At 31.0% G+C, this 26,288-nt stretch overlaps 1 protein-coding gene across 3 annotated transcripts in view; it reads left to right on the top strand.

Annotated features, from left to right (window-relative positions):
* Window positions 1-26,288, top strand: part of LOC114932572 (dipeptidase 1) — a 105,338-nt gene that overhangs the window by 45,017 nt on the left and 34,033 nt on the right. For 2 of the 3 annotated variants that reach the window (XM_029304845.2, XM_085479744.1), the window contains exon 2: window positions 979-1,023. The exons of the other annotated variant lie outside the window; for it this stretch is intronic. In XM_029304845.2, the coding sequence (XP_029160678.1) occupies window positions 979-1,023 (45 nt within the window). The remainder of the gene's footprint in view (window positions 1-978; window positions 1,024-26,288) is intronic. 3 annotated transcript variants of the gene reach the window in all.

Here is a 26,288-nt window from a genome sequence, read left to right as displayed (position 1 = left end):
AGCGCAAAATTCAAGCTAACGCGAGATATTTGAATTTAAATATTAAAAAAATAATTATTGCTCGTATAGATTATAAAATATAATTTTTATTCCTGTTGTTTTGATTTCTATTTGAAATGTTAATCACAATAAAACATCTATACTTTAATGAATAACCTTATATTCTTGTAAATTGTCACGGGAGAATTAATTAACACGAGTTGGGTTTTAATTTTGCGAGTGAATATATTGTGTATGTTTCGTGAGTGCTATATGAAGATGATTTGCAACAATAAATATACAAGAAAGAATAACAAGGCTTGGGATAAGCATCGGACAACGGTAGAGTAACCATGAGAAATGTATACTTTATAAATGTATTACATTTAAATTATTTTGTATATACTTTAAATTATTTTATATATGTATATATATATATATGTTTGTGTGTGTTAATTCTTATTTATAACTCCCTTAGATTATGATATGTTATGTGCAAAATGCTTATAATTGCTCATTTATTTTTAAGATAATAATATATTTATTTACATTATCGTTTAATATAGGTATGTGCATGTATATATTTATATAAAATACATAATTACAAATACTCGGAATTTTGTTTGAAAATATTTGTAATATTTAATTTATAATAATTAATAATTATAAAATAAAAAAAAATATATATAATATTTAAATTATTTAAACTTTTAGTTATTTAGAATATTTATTTAAGAGAAAATGATATAAATTCTTATTCATATTATATTTTATATCATATAAATGTAATTTTATTTATCTTTTTTATATTTGAAAATAATTTTTATATTTTTTTTAAATTATTATATAATGTAATTTGCTTGATTAAAATATCTGTTATTAAATTCATTTAAATATTTGTTTAAATGAACGAAACATTTAATTACGTGCAATAATTACTTTTTAAAATATTAGTTTAAGCACAGTTTTATATAATTTGGGTACATTTATGTTTTACAGATCAATTTTGTGTGTACTACAACTCTGCCGCTGCGCATCGTACCGGTAAGCGTTAAAATGTTATATTAAAAATAATTGTAATATCGTAGTTATACACAGATAATAGCTACATATGTATACTCTATATATACTCGTTAGAAATAAGTTCCTAAAAATGTTATCGATCGTGATTTGATGTTGAAGGCAAGTTAGTATTAATGTTGTATTGATGCTAAAATGTATAGAAAACAAAACATTATTTTATTATATAATACAAATGTATAGAAAACAAAACATTATTTTATTATATAATACAAATGTGAGCAAAAATATGATTGACTTTCAAACACCATACACATTTATCTTTTATGCGTGAACATTATATATCTATATATATTATATTATCTTAATAATATTCGATAAAACATAATTATTTATAATTATGTGTTTTATCTTTTTTCGAAAGATTCGAGTACTATGGTACTTTTCAAAATCTCTAACAATGAAGGAGAGATAGTTTGCTATGAATCAGGGCACGGAGAAAAGCTAGCTATAGTTTACAATTTTCTCGCTTGTGCAAGTTGCAGAGAATGTCGTTTTCTCTCAGACTTTTTATCGGACAGCGATTTAAAAAGAAATAAACGCGGAAAGACGCGCACACAACTATATATATATATATATATAACCGTTTCTTTTGATATCGACACCGAAACAACACTCGTCGCGGCTGTTGCAGCTGTAATTGCGTGGTAACGACGAGACGAGTGCAAAACTTGAAGAAGAGAGTACATACCGGCTTTCAATGACTCGTGGAAGTAGTCTCTCGGTTCTCGTCTTGATCTTTTAGTTTTTTCTGAAAGAAAAATTTTTCGTTCTTGTTTTCTTGACTATCTCGTTTCAACCAAAAGCATATATTATTACACAGGCACAGTAACTTGAATTACGACGAAAACAAACTAGCAATAATTAACAATAATGAAATAAAGTAACTACTATAAATAAAATAATAAAATAAAGTAAAGACGCAGATATTTTATCTTTGAGCAATTTAGTCACTAGTAATATGAATTAAGATCTATTTTATAAAGTTAAAACGCTCGTAAAACAAAACTGTCAAAATTGTGACGTATCCATAAAATTTCTTTATTTTAGTAATTTTGAGATTTGTAGAAAAATATTTTTCAATATATATTTTAAAAAATATTTTGCAATACCAAGTATATTATTAAAAGTTGAAATGAGAAGATATTATCATTTTAAAGAATTTCATTATTATTAATATATTAAATTTTATCACTATTATAAAATGTTGACGAAACTCGTTTAAATAATTTATCCGAATGGGTGATAAAATTGATGCGATTGAAAAATATCGCAAAAATTTTCCTGATTCGGTTTCCCATTCGGATATCTACTTCAGTTAGTAGTGTAATAACGACAAACTCCTATAGAGTTGAGATAAAAATTTTCAATAGCATATAAAAACCACCTCTTCTCTTCGTATTTTCTGTGCATTCCTTATTTTATTCAAATGAAAGGAATTATTTTGTTCTTACCTGACTTCATTTTCTACAGTTTTCACTGCTTCATATAATTATACAAAAACCTATTAAAAAAATGTATACATGAAAGCGTTATGAAATATTGTAAAACATTATTTTATATAATTGCATTACGCGAATTGTGTGTAGAGAAAAAAGAAAAATTCGCGCAAAAAAGTCAATCCTCTCTTTTTCATTTGAGAGATTGCATAATATTCTGAGATTTATCTATATTTCTCAATGTTGAAACTCCACCATAAGGGTATTACGCAAGTTTCACCAATTTACATATTAATTGAAGGGCATTATAAAGTTAGATATAACGATTTCTGCTTTACTATACTTGATAAAACGTACTCAAGGTAATCTAAGGATCAAATAAAGCATTTAATGATAATTTTATACGCTGCAACAAACTTTAATTATGTTTAATATCAACAAAGTTGACAAAATATATAATATTATTGTGTAATATTAAGTATATATAATATAATCGATTAGTTTTTTTTATTCACTTACAATGAATCGTAAAGTAAATATATCGTATAATCTCTTCTTTGAGTTATTCGTTAGTTCATTTATTTAAAATGTTTATTACAAAAACTTTTTTTATTATAAGTAATAGTATCAAAGATGAAAGCTGTGAAAATAAAGAATATTTATATACTAGATATATAATATAGTTATAGAGCAATCCAATTTATAGAATATGTGTGTGTTTATTCACTTTTTTCATTTACATTAATTGTGATTCAGCGAACTACCACAGTACATTTTTCATCATTAAATTGAATAACTGTGCTGCTATTACAAATTAATTGCCAACTTTTTAATGAATATTAATAAGCATTGCCAAATTTTAAGCACGTAGCAACTTTTATTTAAAAATTTGACAAGAGCCATTTCGTAACAAAATTTATATATGGTAATAATATTAATTTTTCAAAATTCACATAATGTACTATATATGCACATATATAGTACATTGTATGTGTACTTGTGTGTGTATTTGTGTGTTTGATGTATGCTCTCGATAACATCACAATAATGTACGATACATTGTTACGTCGACCACATGTTTCATCGACTTCGCAATTCAACTCCGTGCTTTCTATTTTCTGCTTTTTATTTACACCAAAGTTGCCGCGGTTATTTCTCTGTCCAGGCGTATCAGCGCAACCGTGCAATTCGTAAAAACTCGAAAAAACCACCCGTTGCCTACCATCGTAAACCATGGAACGAATCCATTGCGAATTTTGCAAAAATAAAAAAAAATACTTACTGCTGCGCGTTTCTCTCTCTTCGCTCGCATGCGCGCGACAACGCAAAATGTTGCATGAATTCGCTCGCGCGGATATTTTTGCGGATGCATTCAGAAGCGTTCTTGCGGCTTCGTTGCTTCGGCGGCGCCGACATTAAATTACACGCTGCGTCGCGTGGATGGGTCGACGTCAGCATGTAACGATATTATATTGAGTTTGGCGCGCACGCACATTGCCCGCTACGCTCTCGAGCTACATTAAATGCGAATTGTAAATGATGTAGGGTTTCGCATGCGCAACGCCAACAGGAAATCGCGAAAAGGACGATGTAGTAGTACGAATTATCGTCGTGAAATAGTGTTGCGCGAGAACGATTAACGTCGAAATAATCCGCTAATATCCGAGCTTACGAGTTATACTTTACGCGAAAGTCGAAGTAGAAGTAATAAAATGCGATCTCTATTATCTGACCATTCAATATGTGGGAATCTGAAGATCTAGAGAAGCTTAGCCTTTTGGGGTTTGAAGACTTTAGGAACAGACTTTAAGTACTTTGCGAATACAGGGATCTGAGTGTGTATATATATATATATATATATATATATATATATATATATGAGTATATAAAAAGTTCAAAATCTGGGGATTTCGAAAATTTAAGAGCTTTGCAGGATCTAATAAATACAAGAATTTAAAGAATTCAAAATACGATAACGAACGTAACAATGTAAAGAATAGAATATCTCTTTGTTACATATCTCTAAAAAAAGTACAACACATATTTTACAAAAATTTATACTCTATATTCAAAGGTTTTTTAATATTTTGCGGAGAATGAAAGAGTGAAAAATAATATTGCAATATATTTGAAATATAATATTGCAATGTTTCGCGTTTTGAGCAGAAAAAAAATTACTAAATATAATCGTCACTTTAAGAAAAATACCATTAATAGTTTGTACACCGATCGATACTGAACAGCACGAAATTAATTCCGAAACCATAGCTCGATGTAACAGCTGGTTGTAGTCAGCAACTTGTTACAATTTACTAGTCATTAATACTGTAATAACAAGAACCGAACATGAAAGCAGAGAGCTTTCTTATTATATAATAAGAAAGAAGAAAACATTAAGTAAAATATTCTAACAAATTGAAGTATATAGTTTACGAGAAATTTATTTTTATTTATTTCTTAATAATTGTTTTCTTATTAAAAACTTGATAAATCAATTACAGCATTTATAATTTTTTCTGCACAAGAAATATCTTCTTCCAGTAACAGTTCAGTAGAAAAAGTATAATTTGATCAGACGTAACTAGGAGAAAAAATATAGCTATAATAATCCCAATAAGAAAACAACGTAATCGGATACGACAAATAGAATGATATAATTAGACATCAAGAGTAATGAAAGTTAAATTATTTCGGTCATTGTAACGATAATAAACTTTTGAAAAAAAGAGCGAGCTTGAGTTTCTAGAACACGAGTTTCGCATTTAGCGATATTACAGTGAGCGCGAAAATTATGTTCATATTTTATGCATTTAGCACACCTGATAGATCTTAAGTATCCTCTAATATGAGTTATTTGCGCTAAGTTATGTTTGCACAATTACGGACTTAAACTTCGTGCCTTATAAAGATTTAATAATTACTTCGCTAACGTTATCGGACGTTATAAAAAGTGCATAAATACTTTCATAAATATATTTTATGTAATATCAAAGTTATTGCTTAAATAATAAATTAATTTTTTCTACTGAAAGCAACTAGGAGATATCTAATGTAGAAAAGAAATAATCATACTAGAATTGATTTACCGAATTCTATAAAACACAAAATTACTTAACTATTTAAATTTATTTCTCTTATATAAGTAAGTACTTACTCAAATAATAATATTAAATTGTTTAAATGTAACGTTCAATCGTGTAATAATACATTCGCGTAACGTTCGCATAACTTGTAAGTAGTAAAACCATACATATGATCAGCCACTCAAGAAGCCGAAGAAAAACGTGCACGTTTGTATAGTAAGGTTCTCGTTTTCTTTGTTCCTTTTCTTTAGCTTCTCCATTTGATATTAAAAGCCTTGTTTCCGTCGTTTTTTTTTTGTCTCTTTATATCTCCGCTTTAAGTGTCGCTCGCAGCAAGAAAGTTTTTGCGGCACGTAAAGTACGCGCTCGAGACGTAACTAGCTTGCTCGATCTTGATCGAGATATTGAAGACTAAAAGGACGAAAGTCAAAGCAATAGATGAGACGTGTTCGAGAGCGAGATGGAGATACATAATCTGCATGAACGTCCAAGTACCAATGAGATCAAGCGTCTTCGAGGTTCTTTGAATTTTAACGTTTCACTCCTTCATGGTTTATTATCGACGATGCTCTCCGAGATCCTCGATAGTCATGTCATTCCATCGTCGTGGCTTACGTCCCAATTTTCTCGGAACAATATCAATTTGATCTTGGAAACTTTCAAGTTTTTTCTGTAAAAATTCAATACTGCTAAGAGGATGAGATTACCGTAATCTTCCTTTTCTGAATCTTTGCACGCCTGTCATTTCTTTTTAAACGAAGCTCGAAATTATTTAACCGTCTATAAAAACGTCAGTTTATTTCTCAGAAACTTCACAAAAGTGACAGGAAAAAATTATGATCAAGGAAACGATAATAAAAGAGGAAAGGGACAATTATAAAATCAATTATCTTAAATTGTCTCTTATCATATTTACTGCATCGTGTGTTTTTATTATTAAAATTACAAGATAAACATGTGACAAATATTTTCATAATAAATATATTTCTGAAAAACAAGGCAATATATAAAAATATATTATTTAAAATACATATATAATATTTTCCTCAAATAGAATAAACTGTTAATGAATTGAAGTACGTGTTTTTTTTTTCTGGGAAAAGAAAAATCACGAAGAAAATACTAACGAATCTAGAAGAACGTAAATCTAGGTGAAACTTGAGAAATAATATTATATCAGTATATGAGAAGAAGTAAGTATACTCTAGCCCCTTACTGTTTATAGACATCGTCAGCACGAAACTCGCGTCGTCAGAAACAGCCCGCGGCGTCCTGCGCTCAGAAATTTAACGATATACACGTAATTCTCTCCTCTGTGATGTATGTATGCTTGAACTTGACTAGCAACGTGCTTCCTGTATCCACGTGAGATACCGTCTGCTCTTCCTTTTTGCGCATCGCTTATCAAGTTGGTCGTTTCGCGCGCTTTCCTCTTCTGTACATATCCGTGATTTAACCCTCGCAGGTACAATTTACCTCTAGCAATGTTTCTCCGCGCGTAAATGTTCCACTCGATGTACAGGGATGCGTGCAGAGTGACGATAATCACGGTAGAAGTGATGTAGATGGATGGGAGGGAAGAGTTTGTAAAGGAGAATATAATCGATACATCATTTTCTTTTTATATACGGACAGCTACGCAAATATTGACCCGACAAAATGATCCTCCATAACAGAGCATATAATTTCCTACAAATATATTAAGCAGCTTACAATTTACTTTTCAATTATATATTCAAATAGATGCCACGACATATTTTTTAAGTATTCAGAATTTTGACTTTATTTATAAAAATAAGAAGATACACGTTATTTCGCGGATCATGTAATTAGAGCAACGTAATAATAAATGCACGAATTTTACATACATGTATATATTTTACAAACAGTATTTTGAGAATGCAAAATATGAATATTTTTCCGACATTCGTACCAGGAGATCCTGAAATACGAGATATGAGATAGCGTTATAGCTCCACTATCACTTATCTCGTCTCGTATACGTAAAACGTATTTTTGATAGAATTTGTACTTTAATATCTTGTTGCTCGCGCGCGCTGTTTCTCGCTTCCAGGATCTCCGTCGGCATAGGACGAAGCTTCCCCTGGGAAACCTTCGGGTAGCCATTTCGTTCGTTCGTTGCCCGTTACCGTGCGCAATTTATTTTCTCGGCTCTGCTCGTGATTTCTGCCGCATACGCCACCAAAGTCGTATCTTTCGTAATCGCCATATTTGCCGCACCTTGTTTATGGAACCGTGGCGGAACGATAGAAATTATTTCTAGTGAATTATTTTTCTCATAAACGACAATTACAAAACAATTTCTTCGGCAGAGAATTCAATGATCGAGAAATATGAAATAATCGATTTTGTCGCAAAAGGATAATTATTTATAATAATTAATAAATAATGAAATAGTTAAAAATCTTGAACATGATGATTACATGGCATTATATATAAATATGTAACAAAAGAGAATATCGTATTTGTATATACAAATATATATATTTTATATATAATATGACACCTTATTATGATAAGATGCTTGCTCAAAATATTGTGCTGAAAATAAATTTTTGTGATAAAAACATTTCTACGCATAATCTATTACAAGGACTAGAGATATTGTGTTTTACAAATAACCGTGCATATTTCACGAGGCGACGCGACAACCCGCTTGTACAAAGACAAATTATTTTTATGAACACGTAGGGAGAAAGAATTCCGCGCAACCTTTTTTCCCAGAATGCAGGATTCGGTATACAATGCAACGCGAATGCGAAACGCTGACTGTTGCTCATTCGGGCATACATGAGTCTCGTAATAGATGCGCAAGAGGGTCGTCAGAGGCCTCTAAAAAATTAACAAACCCGAGGCAGAGACGGCGCCGAGTTAATGGCTGCTGTAATATTCACCGACCGAATGAAGTAGAGAACCTTTTCAGCGAACTTGCTAGATGATTCTCGCGATCGCGAAGCTTTCGCGCGGCAGTTGACTCTAAAGTTGTCCGTGTCAACGTCACTTTTATCGGATTCAAGAGAAACAACGCGGAAGTTTCTACAAAGTCTGCTTTAATTTTTAGCATAAAAGTCGCGCGTGTAAAACTTTATTCCCGTGAAAAACTCGCGAGTATATAACTCACAAACCTTAGATCAAGTGTTTTAATAATGAAAAAACATTTTTTTAATTTAATATTTTTAAAATATATAGTTGAAATTGTTACTTTATAATGTATAAGTTACTTGTTTATATATATATATATATATTTATCTTTTTTTATTATATTAAAAAAGAGACTTATTATATTATGAAAGTCTTAAAACAGATCAATTTCTTGAGAGCAAGTTTTATTAAAAACAGGATTTTTAATAAGATATAAAAATTTAAATTTATTTACTTATAAAATGTTATTTTTTTACTTGACTTTATCTTACATACTTTAATTCCAGAAATATCATACATGATAATACGTTAAGTATAATCAAATTGATTTTTTTTTATTATACAAAATAAAAATATTATTTTAAAAAATTATTACTATGTCATATTTTCTTTGAGAATGATAGACATATCTGCGTTATAAACAACTTTAACTCGCGTGAATTGGGGATATTGCACATATAGTAGAAATGGTATATCGCCGTCTCGGAAACGAATATTTCACGGCGATATAAATGAAATTGAAAGCGTCACATAATTCAGGAGCATGTTCGTTGCTCGTACCTCCGGCAACGGAAGGACAAGTTCCTCATGGGCGTGATATTCCTTCGTGAAACGTCCTCGTAAGGGAGATGTACGGGATAAAAGTGTCAAGAGCGCCCTGTCTCGAGACATTTCCGCGAGAATGCGAAAGAACGAGCCAACTTGCTAGCTAAAGAAAGAATAACAAAGAGAGAAAGAGAGGGAAGGAGTACCGACACAGAGAGAAGCGCATATATACATCGTCCGCTCTAATATAAACCTTATCTCCTGAATTTCTCCGTCATCGTGCCCTCAACTAGAGGGAAAGAGATAGCGAGTTACTCTTCATTTTTACGCGCTCGTCCAGCATCCGCGCAAAGCGCGGCATACTGCGTTATTAAAATAAATTCTACAGTCCCGAAGTACTGTGTAAGAAAGATGAGATCAAGTCCATCTTCCTTCTCGCGCGCGCAATTGGTATTCAGTTCGTCGACGCCTTTTGCATTCAGGGGAAGAAAGCCGGCTCTCTTACAACTGATAACTTCGTTGCCCGTAAAAACAGAATCGCACCTATAGATTCTGATAAAACAGCGTTATCCGCGACCTCGTTCTTATCATTCCACCCTGTCGCGCACCATATATAGATACACATAAACGTATTTACGCACGCGGACGTGTTTCCTACCTATATCGATTATCCTGCAGAGCATTTTCTTGGCGCTTCTTCGTCGCCGCTCGCTGGCGATCGTAAAGCGCGAAACAACTCTGGAAAATATTATCACCCATTCGACCCGATGCGAATCATAAACGCTGTTCCAAAAGTATCGTGAATCTCGTGTTCCATAAGAAGAAAAACAGGTTCGAGACATCTTTTATCCGCGATACTCTCTGCTGCAGTTATTCTTTTTTCGCAATGCGCCATGTGTCGCATATGCATGTCCCGAATGCATGCTACTTTAAAAGAAAATATATTTATTGCTGCAGAGAGCAAGAGATAACATTGTTTTCTCATATACCAGATAACTATTCGACGTGCACACTGCAATATATATTATATGATTATATATAATATGATAGTGAAAGTGTTACGTTTCTTAAATATATTTTTGAACATTTTAACTATATTTTATTCTATAATTATGATTAAAATAATTAATAATTACTGTAATTTTATTACAACGTTTATGTGTAATTGTTACAAGTGAAGCAAATAATGTGGATATAAAAATAATATAATAAACATTACGCTCGTGAAAGAAACCGTGATTTATATCACCCGTATATGTTATGAATCGTAAGCGCAAATCGGTCCAAATATCACATGTTATATCATCAATATATTTTATACAATCTTATCAGTTTTCACAAAATTTATATCCTATTTCGAGCTGTGACACATGTTTCGATGTTTATCGCATTTGCATTTTGCGCACCGTAAGCATGATTTACGAGAACACAGAGATTTTTCCCAACGCAAAATACGAGATTGATACTTCTTCATTATGCAATGTTGAATCATCCGCGTTTTCAGTTTATGTCCTCGGCTGACGGAGCGACCTATCGTATATAAAGAGTGCGGCGCTGTTGCACGTTTGAGACGCATGATGGATAGTCAGATGTAATGAGGGAAACATGCAGGATGCAGCGCTACGTCAAGAGTTGTTGCGAGTCCTAAAAAACAAAATAAAAATGAAAGATGAAAACAAAGCAAAGAAAATAGCTATGAGAAAATCGCCTTTTGTTGAAAAATTTTATTATTTTTTTATTACTATTATTATTATTATTATTAATATTAAAAATCGCGATTGTATAATATCTGTCCAATCTTGAAATCTTCTTCAAATTATAAATATTTCGTCAAAAATCTCGATCACAAAAAATCGAAACTATAAATTATTTGTTTACTGCATTCACAAATAAATAAATTTTGTTTGTATGTAACGTAATACGTAATAGTTATTATTTTAATTTGTTATTTTTTATAAAATAATTACAACATATTATGTTTATATATATACATATATCTAACAACGTTGATTCTGGTTGTTTTTCTGGATGTTTTTTTCAAATATATTGTTTTCCTATTTTTTATCATTTATTTAGGTATAATTATCCGTTTTAAAATATTTTCGCATTTATAAAAGATCAGATAAAAAAAACAAAGAAATGTAGCATGGTAAAACAGCCAAATAGCACTGCGAACGAACCGTGCAACCGGAAAAGAGGATGAATGAGAAAGAACGAATCGCAAATATAATAGAATAGATTATATATATATATAAGTCGCGCGCAACTTGATCGTTTCTCACGTCGCTTTTATTTCTATATCAACCTCCTCTAGCGCCCTCAATTTTGTGATTTCTTTGAGCTTTGATGATGGTAAGCAAAGCGCGCAAAAAAAAAGGATGAACGACCTGCTTCGCCGTGAGCATTAAAAAGGAACAATGTGAGTCCCTTCGCGTTAGCAACGCGAGAACGCGCATCCGTGCAAACTTACGGAGGTACGAGCACGATACGTTTTGCCGTGTTTTTCTCGTCGTTTCTCCCCAAGAGCGACGGGGTGCATTTTGGATGCGTAAAGCAATGGCTGCGGGTTGTTTGCGACGCCAGATGACGAGTTGTAGTGTTGGGTGAGCTTGCAAGCGTAGCGATTCTTCCGGTTTACGCGCAAAGCCACATCAGAAATGATAACAAAAGTAATATTATATGTGAACAAATATAAGCGCAAAATAATATTATTAAAAAGAAAAAAGTTTCCAATAGATTTACATATCTGACTTTAAAATCGTGATATTACAACATTCGTTTATTAATTCTCCTTTATATTACTTTTATTTTAAATGGATATTGAGACAAAATAATAAATAACAAATATTATTTATTAAAAATAACAAAAAAATGTACTGCAATATAATATTTTTTAAAAGCGTGGAGATTTTATTTTGCTCCGATTACAAAAATTCTTTGCACTGAAAGTGTTATTTTTGAAAGCATAAGAAATTAAATTGTTAATTTTATTAATTGTACTATCCATTTTATTGTACTATCTAATTGACAAAAAGTAAATAATTGAAGAATAGTTAGCAATTTGTAGTACTCTGAAGATCAATGTAAATACAGAAATTACAGAGGTTTTAATATTGACATTGAACAAAGTTTGACACAAGCGATTTTCCATTTGCGTGCAAATTTCACTTCCCAGAGAATATTGCATTAATCAAATTCACATAATTAAAACTTGTTTAAACAAACTTCAGAAAGTAAAGCCTCAAAGATAATATGGCTTAGCAAGAAGCGAGAATATTTGTTCATTAGAGAATATTACAAAGTTCCTAATTTAGCGCGTACGAAAGATAATTCAAAATTTAACTCGCGAGATGAAATGACAGAAAACTCGATAGTGAGAAAGTCGAAGAATCTTTACAAACTTCGTTTGCTTTATACAGCTCTGATAACAATATAAAGCACGTACAACATTCCATTTCGTCTCTAAGAAAGAAATATCCTTCAGATAGTGAAATCAAATGCATCCGTCTGCGTGTACACACTTATGCATTTTTATATGTACTAGACAAAACAAAGCGCGCGCGCCATTTATTCTTTTATATTATATATTATGTCATTAAAAATATATAATATAAAAGAATAAATGGCGCGCGCTTTGTTTTGTCTAGTACACGTAAAAATACATAAGTGTATATATATATATATATATATATATATATATATATGTGTGTGTGTGTGTATATGTACATATATATACTCGTTTATTACATCCCTGTGTTTGGTGCCAAAAAATACGAGTAGGGTTGCATACACTTAGATTATTTCTGACAGAAACAAATTTATGTTAATAATTATTGTTAATAAACAGAGCCCGGAATAGTTCCGTTCAATAAGATATTTACATATATGCGCACATACATCCGTACAGAAACCCATGACCGTTTTGACGTTTAATTTCAAAAATTACAAGCATAGCGGTATGTTTTGGGACCTCTTACTATAGAAAAAAAATTATTCGTCCAGAAACAAGGTCTGGAAAAATATGTTTACAATGTTATTTTTGCATAGACGCTTAAATACCCGTTTAACAATTTATCACAGTCGTCCCTGTATTTGGTGCCAAAAAATGCGAGTATATTTGCATACTTTTAGACTATTCATGACAGAAAAAAATTTATTTGTTAATTAACAGAGCCCGGAATAGTTCCGTTCAACAAGATATTTGCATATACTAGAACAAAACAAAGCACGCGCTTCGCGCGCGCCATTTATTCTTTTATATTATATATTTTTAATGACATATACTTACTGTATGGATACAATTATATATATGTATATTTATATATTTATATACATATATACATATAATTAACATAGGTATATATATATATGTATACACATACACACACACACACACACACACACACATATATATACATATATATTAACATATTTTTTATGTAAAATATAATGTATTATACTTACAGCATATCTTTTGAAGTTTGCACTCTTAAAAATTCCTCTTTGTAATTATTTTCTCTTATTAATTCACCAATTCTTTAGATTGCGCTGTCAATATAGCCTTTGCGATGTCAAATAACAAATAGCACTCAAATAACAGAAGCATGCGACACCATATAAACCAATCAGAGCGACGGAAAAGAGGCAACAATACACTTCGAGATTTGCGAGATAAGCCGATACATTCGAGAATCGACTTAACATGCTTTTTTTAAAGAAAGGAAGAAAAGGATGTAGGTTTATAACGTCACATATCTATTGTAAAACACTAGGAAAGGAATATTCTCGTTTTTCTTTTCTTAATTTTAAGCCGGGGCAAAATCACCGATATAGCGTGAAAATAATGGGATTTCTTTTCAACCGACTCTGTAACAAACTATCGAGCGCAAATTTCGCCAAAAGCTGGCTCACAATTTGCTGCACGTGGTCGCCGCCGAACGCGTTCAACGACTTCAACACCGTCGCGTACCGTAAGCGGATATTTATGGGAATACAGTTTGTAACCCGCGATTGCAACAGAAATGGCCAGTACACTTCGGTCTGCTTTAGTGTTTTGTATTACTTCTTCCGGCTTAAGACACCGCAAACTAATCCTTTTACCGGCTTGACTAAATCCGCTAAAACGAGAATTGCCGCCTACCTATGTACGTCGAGTTTTTACCGGTGACCCTTTTCTTTTCATTAAATGTCATTGTCTGGTCTAAGTGTTTCTACAGCGACGAATGTGTGCAGTCTAGTGCTAAAAAGAATTAGATTCTGAGTTTTCTTGATAAACAACGGTTTGAGAATAGAACGAAATAAAGATAAAACTTTTTCTAGAATGCTTAAAAATAATCCTAATGCAATAAGAAACAAATATGAATAAAAAACAATAAATATGAGTAATATTATTAGCTTTCTGCAATCGTAAATATATCTAATATAAAATATACTTTTGTTAATGCAAAAATTTATTTTATATTAGGAAGTTTCATTATAAATTATCAGATTTTCTCACACATATGTATGTATATAAGATTTTAAAATAATATCATAAGTAAAATATATAGTTTTAAAAACTCTTTATCAAAAATAAATAGTTTGATAATATTTCAAATGTTTAAATGACAATATAATAACATATATATGACAATATAATCCATACATATAATAACAATTATATATATGAATGTGTGAGAATTAGAAATTTTTAATATTTCTAAAATACACTTTGAGCGCGTCTAATAAAAACAGGATGTACATTGCGTATTAAGCTTAAATGTCAGCATACTAGAGTAGTGATAAATGTAGCAGCAATTGTGCATTTCCATTGGGATATGTACATTCATCATTGGTCTATTCGATGGGCTGTATTCATTTCGAATTTTTTATTTTGCCGAAAGCATTGTATTATTCTGACCTATGTATAATGACGAACTCGAGACGAATGGTCTGAAAAAAGCTAAAATTCCGAAATATTTTTTTGAAGTATATTGATGAAATATTTCAAATTTATATTTATTATTTAGATTTTTATTATACAAACTAGTTCTAAATAGCAAACGCATTATTTTATCTCATATAATAGTGGATGAGTTATATGTGTATTATACACTGTAAATTTCATAAATATTTCATGCAATCATCTTTAATCGTTAAATATTTATATAATTAAAATCTCTGTTTGTATATGTTGTATGTTGACTGATAGAAACGGATAAAGTTAAATTTATGCTGATGTATTTAAATTTTTACGACAAATGTCGGAGCGCTATATAGACAAACCTATTTTTCTCAATCATCACACACATGTCGTGAGCAATATTTACGGTTGCAGAAAGCTATTACCGCCACGATCAAGCGTACTATTATTATCAGGAGAGACCTACAATGCCAGTAGCACCCGTCGGAGAGATGATAAATGTTTGCCCATATTTAGCCTCATTAACGGCGATTTGTTATGTCATATATGATCTCATTGTCTTGTTGAAGAAGACTTTTGCTCATTAAAAGCGCTACTTTTTATTTAAAATCCATTCTCGTTTATTAACAGCGTCATTCTTATTCTCTAAAGTATATTTACATATTTACTTATTATTGATTTACCGAGCTAACATTAATTCGCATCTTTATTTACATCAAATTACCTCGAAGCATTACAAAAATGTTATTTGTATTATTATAGAAAATTAATTAAAATAAACGCAGCAGCAAATATAAGAAATATAAGAAACATTATTCAATAATGTAGCTACATAAAAACATTAATTTTGCATTGTATAGTTATATTTTTAAATATCGTTGAGAATGATTTTGTTTTGAACAAAAATAATATAGTAATATATTAAAATATATCTCTTACTAATAATAAATAAACAATTACACAATACATCTACTTTTATTTATTATTAATAATTAAAATTTAATATCGTATATCATTCATTTTTGTATACAAGATATAATTAAATTTTATACAACTATAGAAATAATAATGTAATATTATCTCGACTCTTTATGGCTCTACAATACATTTAGAACAGCATAATTTTTAATTTTGCCAGTTTAATCCCCTCTTGGATATTAGCTCTGCTAGAGAGGAAGCCCATTAATATCGAACATATAGTGGCTTACGGATGGCGCAGAGAGTCTGCCAAATCACGAAGTCAGTATACAAGCCGTATTTAGCCTTGGCCAGTTAATCCTAGATTATAATGTACAGTATGCATCCTAATATCAGATTAAAATCTAACAATGAGTTTGTCTTTCACTTTTGTACGTGCACATATGGCCATTAGACTTTAATTATTCAATAGTTCATTAGTTAATGGAAACGTACGTAGATGGAAATTCTCGTTCGAAAAGGAATCGAGAACATGATGGATCAGATTTGTATTTCGAATTGAATATTTGAACAGTGTCGGTTTTACACTTTTAGCTGTGTAATACAATATTCACAATGCAAAATGCAGAAAGAGATATTGCATCGTATATTCCAATTGCATTATATATCCCAATAAGAGAAAGACATCCTATTGTATTCCCATGTGAATTAAAAAAAATTTTATAAATCATAAAACTGCTCTCTGTAATTTTCAATATTAAGAATCGATAATCACAAAGAATTCTTTTTATCAATTCTATAGTTATTTTTTCGCAAGATTAATTTACATGCCAATCATATCTCATTAATAAGATTTTTCTAAGATGTGGAAAATTCGAACGCTATTCAATGTCGCTACTTAATTTGCTGAAAAATCTCGGTGGAACGTTCAATTACGATTGCGTTGAACGATTTAAGCGGACATGGCAATACGTAGGATGTGATTATCGCGACGCGGAACGATGGAACTGTCGCACGGATTCGCCCGCGTCATCCGGCCGTTTTACGATGAGGAAATCGTGCCAACCACGGTGAGCTATGAATATTTATCAGTTTCGAGGATAGCCACCCAGTGGTAGTGGCCTCGCAAGAGTGCCCAGGCATTGATTCGACCCAGGTCTATGCGAATTCCGTATTGTATATGGTGTTATTACCGGCTTCCGAGTAATCAGCGTGACAATGTCGAGCTTATGTATTGTTTGGGAGAGGTAACGGAATAATGAATAGAGGATACGCGCGCGTGTAGTTAACCCTGGCATTGCGAATATTTAAAGCCCTCCGAGCGCGCAGTTTCCCGCGGATATTTTCCCTGTCAATGAATCCCAATCAGCTGTAGGATATTTGTTTTAATAATATGTATTGACTACATTTATCTCCTAAGTATCTCTCTATTATTTGTAACCATTCTATTATAATATATGAATTTAAATTGCATTGAAATTTAAAAAAAAAGTATGTTTAAAAGATTATAAAAATTAAATTTATACAAATAATAAATATTATCAATTATTATTAGAGACGTGCAATCCACATAATTTCATTATTTTCTGGGTCGAAAATTCTATCACTAAAATATTTATCGAGAAAAGTTTTTATTCAAAGTTTTTTTTTGCGTTGCATGTTCACCCAACATCTCGCTACTAACAACTTTATATATATAATCGAATTTAAACTTATTTGCTATTCACACAATACATGAATAATTCATGATAACGTGCACCCTAGGTCGTTAATTACCACTCGATAATCATATTTTAGTTCTTAACGGGGCACTATAACCCGAGGCTTTTAAGCAATTAATAGGCGCTGCGTTAAAGGAGGGTTATCGAAAGTGCAGGCGACGCAAATGCGATTTCCGCGACATGGAAAATTGAAGTTCCCAGTCATTGCACTCGCTAAAAAAAGCCTTCGTGGTTTCGCTTCAGGCGACTGCGAGCAAAATAGATCGTAAAAGTTGCATTAACTTCTGAGTGTCTATGTCTATCGCTCTCAGCATTTCAGCTTTACTTTTTAAGAGTTGCGTTAATCCTATTCTAACTAAATAATGGTATTCATTATTCATATTTTTATGTTAAATTATTTGCAGTTATATACCATATATCCAGCTTCTATTATAAAATTACATTATAATCGAAATATCATAGAGGTACTATAAGTAATAATATTTTCTTTTTATTATACACATCGATAATATTAAAAACCCAAATAAAAAATGAATTTATTTAATCATTTATCATAAATACTTTGGACAAATTATACTTTTAATTTTTCTCTTAATAAGATCAACGACTCGCCGTTGAACACAAAAGTAAAAAAAAACCGGCCGACAAAAGTCGTCGCTCTGCAGACAAACTCGTGAACAAAGAGGAAAAGAAAGGCGTGGCACTTCCGTGTGTGCTCCATCCTCTCGAGGAAGCTGACGTAATTTTCAGGCTGAATCAGCAGTCGACGACGAACGACGAAATGCCGCGAGGCGAAAAGTCCATTAAACGTCCGGCGATGTCCCTCTTTCTTCTTTCTTTATTTCCCGCGTTATGTCCGCGATATTCGTCGCCGCGGTCGGTTTATGCTCCTTTCCCTATAGATGTGCTTCTGATCTTGTGGATCGATCGCCCGCGAGAAGGAGAAATTAAATCCTTTATCTAAACCCTTTCTGAAAACATCGCACAGAAAAATCATCATAGTGGTTTAAAATTTAAAGCCTCCATCTTCACGTTTTTTCACGTAATAGAACTACAATAACATAGCTTAGGGATATTTTGATATGTTAAAGATAATTTTATAATTTAACATTGTGAAATTTAAAATTTACACGAAAACACTGATAACTATTATAGAACGCTTTTATTATAACGATATAAATAAATTAAAAATTGGGTGCAATATTATGTAGAATTTCAAAAATGATTTCAACTAAAAGTATTACTTTTGACAGATGCAAAAAATTAAATGTGCAACAATTTATTGAAAAGAAGATTTTATTTCTTTAATTTTATTTAAGTTTTATTTATTCATATAGTATTGTATTTTCATTATTATTATTATTATTACTTCTATTTTAGCTTTTGTAATGTATAAACAGTTGATACAAAATTATAATATTTAGCAGGTTAAAGTATCTTTAAAAATTATAGCTATAATTATTGTATCCGGAAAAAGGTCTCCGCAATTTTGTCCATTAACGAAGTACTTCAATAAAATTGACCGACGAGCTTTATGCACTGATAATTTCAATTCATTAGCTGAAAAATATTGTAAAGAAACTTCCAACGAAAGCAGTCGTATCGGATTAATTAGCAATATTAATTAATACCACAGAATCAATTTCATTGAATTAATTAACTGTCGTTCTCGATACGCAGTCGTCTGAGTAACGGCGAGTTCCGCGGATTGAAATTGCGGATCATCAAAATTTCATCGACGTGCGGAAGGTGGCCAACGGTCGTAAATTATTGCAGAATTCACAGTAAAACTCTCTCAGTTGCGAAAAATTTATGGCTTTTTAAACTTGAATCGCGCAATAACGGTAATTAATCAAAACAATACTTTTCAGTGTATAACTGAGTACCCGTTTGTAAATCCTCTCGCTTAATTATTCTTGCATCAATTCACAAAACATTAAACCGCAATTTCTACAGATACTCATCATTAACGTATTATAATTAAAACAAAAATTTTTTACATTATTTGAAATAATGTAAAAGTAAATTATACAATTGAAGAATTAATTATACAATTTAATTATACAATTAAAGAATTTATTTTACCAAAGGACATGAAGAAGTACAAAACATAATATATTATAAATTAATTTTTTACTTTCTTCTAATTTTAATCCCAAAACATTATATCAATTTTCTTAAGCTTATATAATTTCTTTAACTATACACATAATACTTTTAATATTTTTTTATTTTTATCAATTTATTTTTAAATAAATTTTACTAATTCTTTGTATTTCAAATGATGTAATTTCAAGTTACAATAATCTCAAAAGTATATAATAAAGTATAATATTTTTTCTTCATTTTTCTCTTTTTACACAAAAGTTGAATGTGCTGCACGAACAGTTCGTCGCCCTGCTCAAAATTGGTTCTTTTTTTGCCTTTAATTTTCTCTTGTCAAGCTACATAAGCTCCTTGTCTGGTATCTCCTTAAAATGAAGGCAAATTACATCCGATACGTAGGCCGATTTCATGTATTGAGCTTTATTGAAATCTGACAGCTTCTTATCGATCCGTTCTCTCACGTTAGGATAAAATTTAATGATGCCCCTTTGATGCGCCGGAACCGACCAGCGCCCATGGCAAACAATGGTGCAAATGCATCAAAATGTGCAGGCCAAACTCTGGACGATGCACTTCGAAGAGGTCTCGCCGAAGTTTCGAGCAGGCTACCACTTCGCGGCTTCTCGGACGCGCTAACGAATTTACGATGAATATTCAAACTTATAAATAATGTATGTCATGGCATTTATTGATTATACAAAGTTTTGCACATAATGGTTTATTCTTATTTTAAATCGATTTTGAGATTTCCCGGATTAATTTTCAGAAATAATACGTTGCAAATTCATTCACTGCGATATCCATATTCGTAATTGATCGCACGACATTATAATTGCATTACAAAATAACATAATAATGTTGAATAATTATTATTTATAAACATCTGAATTTATATATAAACATCTAAATATTGGTGGTTAATTAAACACATTTAAATAGAAAATGTACTTTTGCTACTTAAAATTTTTATTACATACTTCAAAATTTCATACAAGATATAATAATTACATATATTTGAGAAAGTTAATATTTCATGAAAATATATATATATTAAAACTGATTTTTTTATGTAAAATTTTTAAATGAGAAATGGACAATCATTAATAGAGATAAACTACTTACTTCAAGAAAACAAAAAGATTTGTTTAAAATATTACGTACCGTCAGATAATTTAGTAAATAAAATGCGCTCTTGTTCATCCAGTGTAACCGGATCTAAAATGTGTAGATCAGCTAGCACCGAGATAATAGCTATATTGACAAAAGTGCGAACATCAATTCCTGTATTTGTACCCGCCGTTGTCAGAATCACTTGTTCACACAATGCTCGAAGCAGCAGCATACAAATGATTAGATCGAAATCGACATCAGCATTCGCTACATGTTTTACGCTCTGCAAAATCCAATCTTTGGATTCCCGCAAATACCTTCCAGCTTTAGTAATGCTTTGTCGCTTTAATAACTCTTCAGTTTTCGTATGTAGATCAAATCTTCCGGGTAAAATGTGTCTGCCAAAAAAATTTTGAAATGTTAATATAGTTCATAATTTATTTTCATATTAATGATATTATAGCTTCTGAAAATATTAAATCTAGAGTTTTAATATTAAATACTTTTAGAAAATACAGTTAAAATAAACTTTGAAGTTGAAGTCTTTTTCATTATGCTAGTGACACATAAAATATCTGAAATTATTATTGTAAATTTTATTATAAAGATTATAAACATTTTGCTGTTGTATGTGTATGTTTTATCAAAATTCAAGTTTTACGTACATAATATGGAAAATTATAATATCAGACGCACTCAAGTAAATATGATTTTTAGTAATAGTAAATATGAATAAACCAATATTTATACACAATAAACATTATTTATTTTATTAATATAAAAATAATAATGAAATATTAATTTAAAACTCAAATAAAATCGATTAATACTTAATCAAATTTTTGGCTTGATAAATATATTCAAATATTTTGAAATATAATTACAAACCTGACAGGCGATCGAGGTCTTCTGAATAATGCAGTAACAATATATTTGGAATGCTTCTTATTAGCGCGAAAAAGTCTCGGCGTCGGCATACGATTATATGGCACAAGTCTAAGGAATGTGAACAAAGTGATTGTAAAGTAGGGAAAACATGCGATCAGATCTCCGCGATTTCTCTCAAGTCTGCCCGGAGATGAATCGGCGGAAATCACGGAGAAAAGAAATAAGAATCACTAGAGAGCGGTCGTATCTTCCCGAGTTCCAAGCTCGAGCTTTTTTTCCGGAGAAACAAAAGGACGAAAGCTAAGGCAGGAACGATAAACGGATGGCTGACGATCGGATAGCCGTATCCAAGAAGAGAAATTGCAAGTGCAATTTCATATAAAACCAGCTATCTATATAATTAATGGCCGCCTTTAGCGGATACGCTAATATACTTGACGCAACATATACATATATCATTATAAAAACATATGTAATATCAAACATATATTTTTGCAAATCTCTGTTCATAACCGATAATTTGACAGCTTTCAGTCGCGAATATGAAATAGCGCGAATTAAAGATGAAACACATAAAATTTTGTTGCTTTACCGTAAGGGATTGAGTTCGCGATAAATGCGGCAACGAAGTTATCAAGAAAGTCGTCTCAATCGATTCGATAGTTTGCCCCAGTTCGCTGTATCTTATGCGACCGTTTTTCACGATTTGTTGATATCTTTTTGGCGAATATCTGTTAAACGGAAATTGTGGGAAATGGCCGCAATCACTCCGCGCTCAATTACGGCCGCACAGCAACGTGCGAGGGCATTGCGGGTTTATCTATTCCGCAGTTTCTTGACGATTCAGGTGAAGTAGCCATTGAGCGGAAATTGTCGGAAAAGTAACCGTGAAAATTCTCGTTAAACTAGCGAGGCAATTTTAAACAAAATTGCTTTTCATTGAAAAAATAAAATATACCTATAAATATACATTCACGTAAAAAATTACAGTTATATAATTAAATTATTATTAAATATAAGCTTCTATTGTTATTAATCGCAATTATTTGATGTCTAAGATGGCATTTTTTTATAAAATTAAATATATAAATTATATAAATGAATAAAATATTTTTGCCGTCAAAAAATAATTAATATTAACGCATCGGTACTATTAAATGCTCGCAGAAGGTAAATTCTGAAATTCGTGCTCTTAACGGAAGTAGCACGATAGGATAAGGTAATAATAGGATAAAGCTCCCGTGCGATAACCTACAAATTGTGTTAAGTGACTGTGAATTATACACGATCGATAGAATATTATTTCGGCTCTACTGGGCGCCAACAACTTCGAATTCGCGAGAATTCACGGTTGATCTCGATAACACCTGCTCGTTTACCTTCACGTTGTCGATTTGCCATCATTGAAAGTGACATATCTTAAATGCTTAATAAAATAGTTTCAATGAAATAAAAATGTCTCTTTAATCAAATTTTTTGCTGATATTTACGCGATAATTCTCTATTTTAAAAAGTTACTTTAAAAATTACTGTATTATGTCACAGTTATTACTTGTATTATATTTATTTTATTGTAGTATATTATATTTATGTTTTTTTATAATATTAATATTATAATGCTTAAATTTTATAAATTCTACTTATATGTTATTATAAGCACTAGTTATTTTTCTGCTTAGACCCAAATTACATACACATTACTATATAGGTATAATTATGATTTTACATCACTGCACTGTAGTTATTGTCATTCAGTAGATTATCTCGAAAAGTCATATTTAATCTTATAATATTATTGTATTGTAACATATATGTAGCTAAAATTTCAGCAGGTATTCCTTACGTTTAAATGATGATAAAAATCTGAGCTTTGCTATTTTCTTCTCTCTAATATTATAGGAAAGAAATTGTGACTAGTTGAAGTTTGTGTCTTTCTATTATTTATTTATTATTATATATTAATACGGAAAGAAAATAATAATTCCAAACAAATTAAATGAACTCTTTGTTACTTACAATTCATGAGCTAAGAATGGATCAGTGGTGTTAGAATCTTGATTTTCATGGTTGATCTCGCTCGACAACAGACTTTCACAATGCGATAGCGCTTCACCCTTTTTCGCATTGTGCCACTCTCGATAATCCGTTTCGTCCTTTTGAAAATCCTCGCTCCACTCGTGATGATCCGAATCGCGAAACTCGAGATAGCCGTGTTGCTCGCCCAACTCCGAGGCACTCTGCAACCGGAAATCAAATCCCGGCGCGTATATACTTTGCACGGCACACTGCAAAGTCATCTTTGATCTTGGATGAGTTTTATTCAGCAAAATAACCTATGAATAATATGCAATTGAAAAACTTGAAAAAAAACATAGTATATACATATCGTTTCTTTTTAACTTTTTAACCTCATAAAGATTTTAATATAAATATTTTCATAGAAATTAAATAGTTATATGAAACATTTAATAAAAGATCATTATTGCTATAGACAATACTTAAATATTATTAATTATTATTTTTTGGATAATATAAATTAATTAGCATAATTTTTTTCTATAAATTATATATAAATTTTTTTTTAAGAAACACAAACAACCTTTTAAAGTTTTGCGGAAATCTTCACACGATTAAAATCTTCGTATTTTTGAATGAACATTCTATTTATATAAATTATAAACGATTTATAATAATATTTATAATTTATAAATGATTCTATACTTTGATTTGATAAGATTTGATAAAACTGCAAATATAAAGAAATTTAAAATGATATACCAGATCACAAATTTGGTTAAAAATACATATTTTACAATAAATTTGAACTTATCGAAATAATGGGAATAAGTGAAATAATATTGGCATAAAATCGCGTGTGAAAGGAATGCACAGAATTAGGCGGCTTGAGCTTAACGTGTCAGTCATAGGACTTGAAAAAAGTTACTCGGCGAGAAATATCGCGCAAAACCTACAGCGAAACGTCATATTGACAACGATTGATAGAGAGACCATTTACGGATGAATGCGCGCATCATGTATATCACTACGTTCCACGCATTCGTATAGAACCTGCAACTCTCGGCGCAGCAGGTTTTCCCAGGATCGCGTTAGCATCGGTATTCGCATTCGGGTTCGTATTTAAAAATCACATCGACGATGTTACGTCTGGGTGGATGACGATTGATGACATGCAACTTGTGCTAGATAAATATCAAAGTGATATTTACCGTCGAGTTGTTCAAGCACACACACTCACTTACTTATTCACACACTCGTTTACGTATACGCACACAATAATCGTTTTTTGTAGATTTTATCTCGTAAAGTAAATGCAGCAAATAAATTTAACGTTATCTATAAATTTTATGTTGTAGAATCGTTAATTGTTATGCAATATTATTATTATTTGATCGTTGTTAAATTTAATTTCCCTTTGTAATTCCGAGCATTTTTATACGATAACAATTATCATATAAATTGCTGATTCTTTTTTAATTAAAAGAGAATGACCAATTAAAATGTAAATTAATTTAAAATAATACTTTTATAAATTATATTCTTGTGCATTCGTGTATAAAATTCGATGTAGTTAAACATTTAAAAGCATTGCAATGTTTTTGCCAACAAACCGTTTCAAATAGTTTCCTTCCGCGCGATGGTAAACTCACCCTGCTTCGCAGTAGCCCAATCCCTGCAAAGCCCTGCAGATTGCTTCGCTCGTTACTTTCGTATCTTTGCGGGAAACATCGGATTTGCTCGCAACTTTCTTCGATCGACTCAACATCAAACTTTGTCTCTCGCCCGTGGCGCTATTTCTAAAATTCGAACAGGAAGGTTCCGTAGCAACTCTCTTGAGAGAGGTAATCTTTTTCGCATGCCCTAGATGAGTCACGTCGTGATCGACAGTTTCCCTTGACACTTGCGAAAAACTTCTTGTAAGTGACAAGAATTTCTTTTTGCATAAATGATAAGCAACATAAAGTTTATTTAGAAGAACTTTTATTAAACTTTTATTATTTTTTTTTTATCTTCATGTAAACCAATAATAAAAACTGAACTTTTTAGTCTTAATTGTGATGCAATATTAGCATGTTCGTTAACTCGATCTTACGAAACTTTAAAATTTATGCTGATAATTTGTTAATATATTCGAAAAATTTTAGTTGAATATTTAGGTTAATGTTTGACACAAGAAGAAAAATAAAAAAAAAAAAAACAAAAAATCGGAAAATAAATATATATGTACTTATATTATTATATGTATTTATTTAAAGTCTCTTTTTTTCTCTTTGACGTACCAAAGCGAGAACTTACTGCTTTCTCTATAAATATATAAATCCTAAACTCTATTTAC

Source organism: Nylanderia fulva, unplaced genomic scaffold (assembly GCF_048542155.1).
Source record: "Nylanderia fulva isolate GAGA-0341 unplaced genomic scaffold, ASM4854215v1 Scaffold13, whole genome shotgun sequence".
In the NCBI taxonomy this organism is placed as follows: domain Eukaryota; kingdom Metazoa; phylum Arthropoda; class Insecta; order Hymenoptera; family Formicidae; genus Nylanderia; species Nylanderia fulva.
The sequence above is the reverse complement of the archived record's forward strand: the minus strand, read 5'-3'. Positions and strand labels throughout refer to the sequence as shown.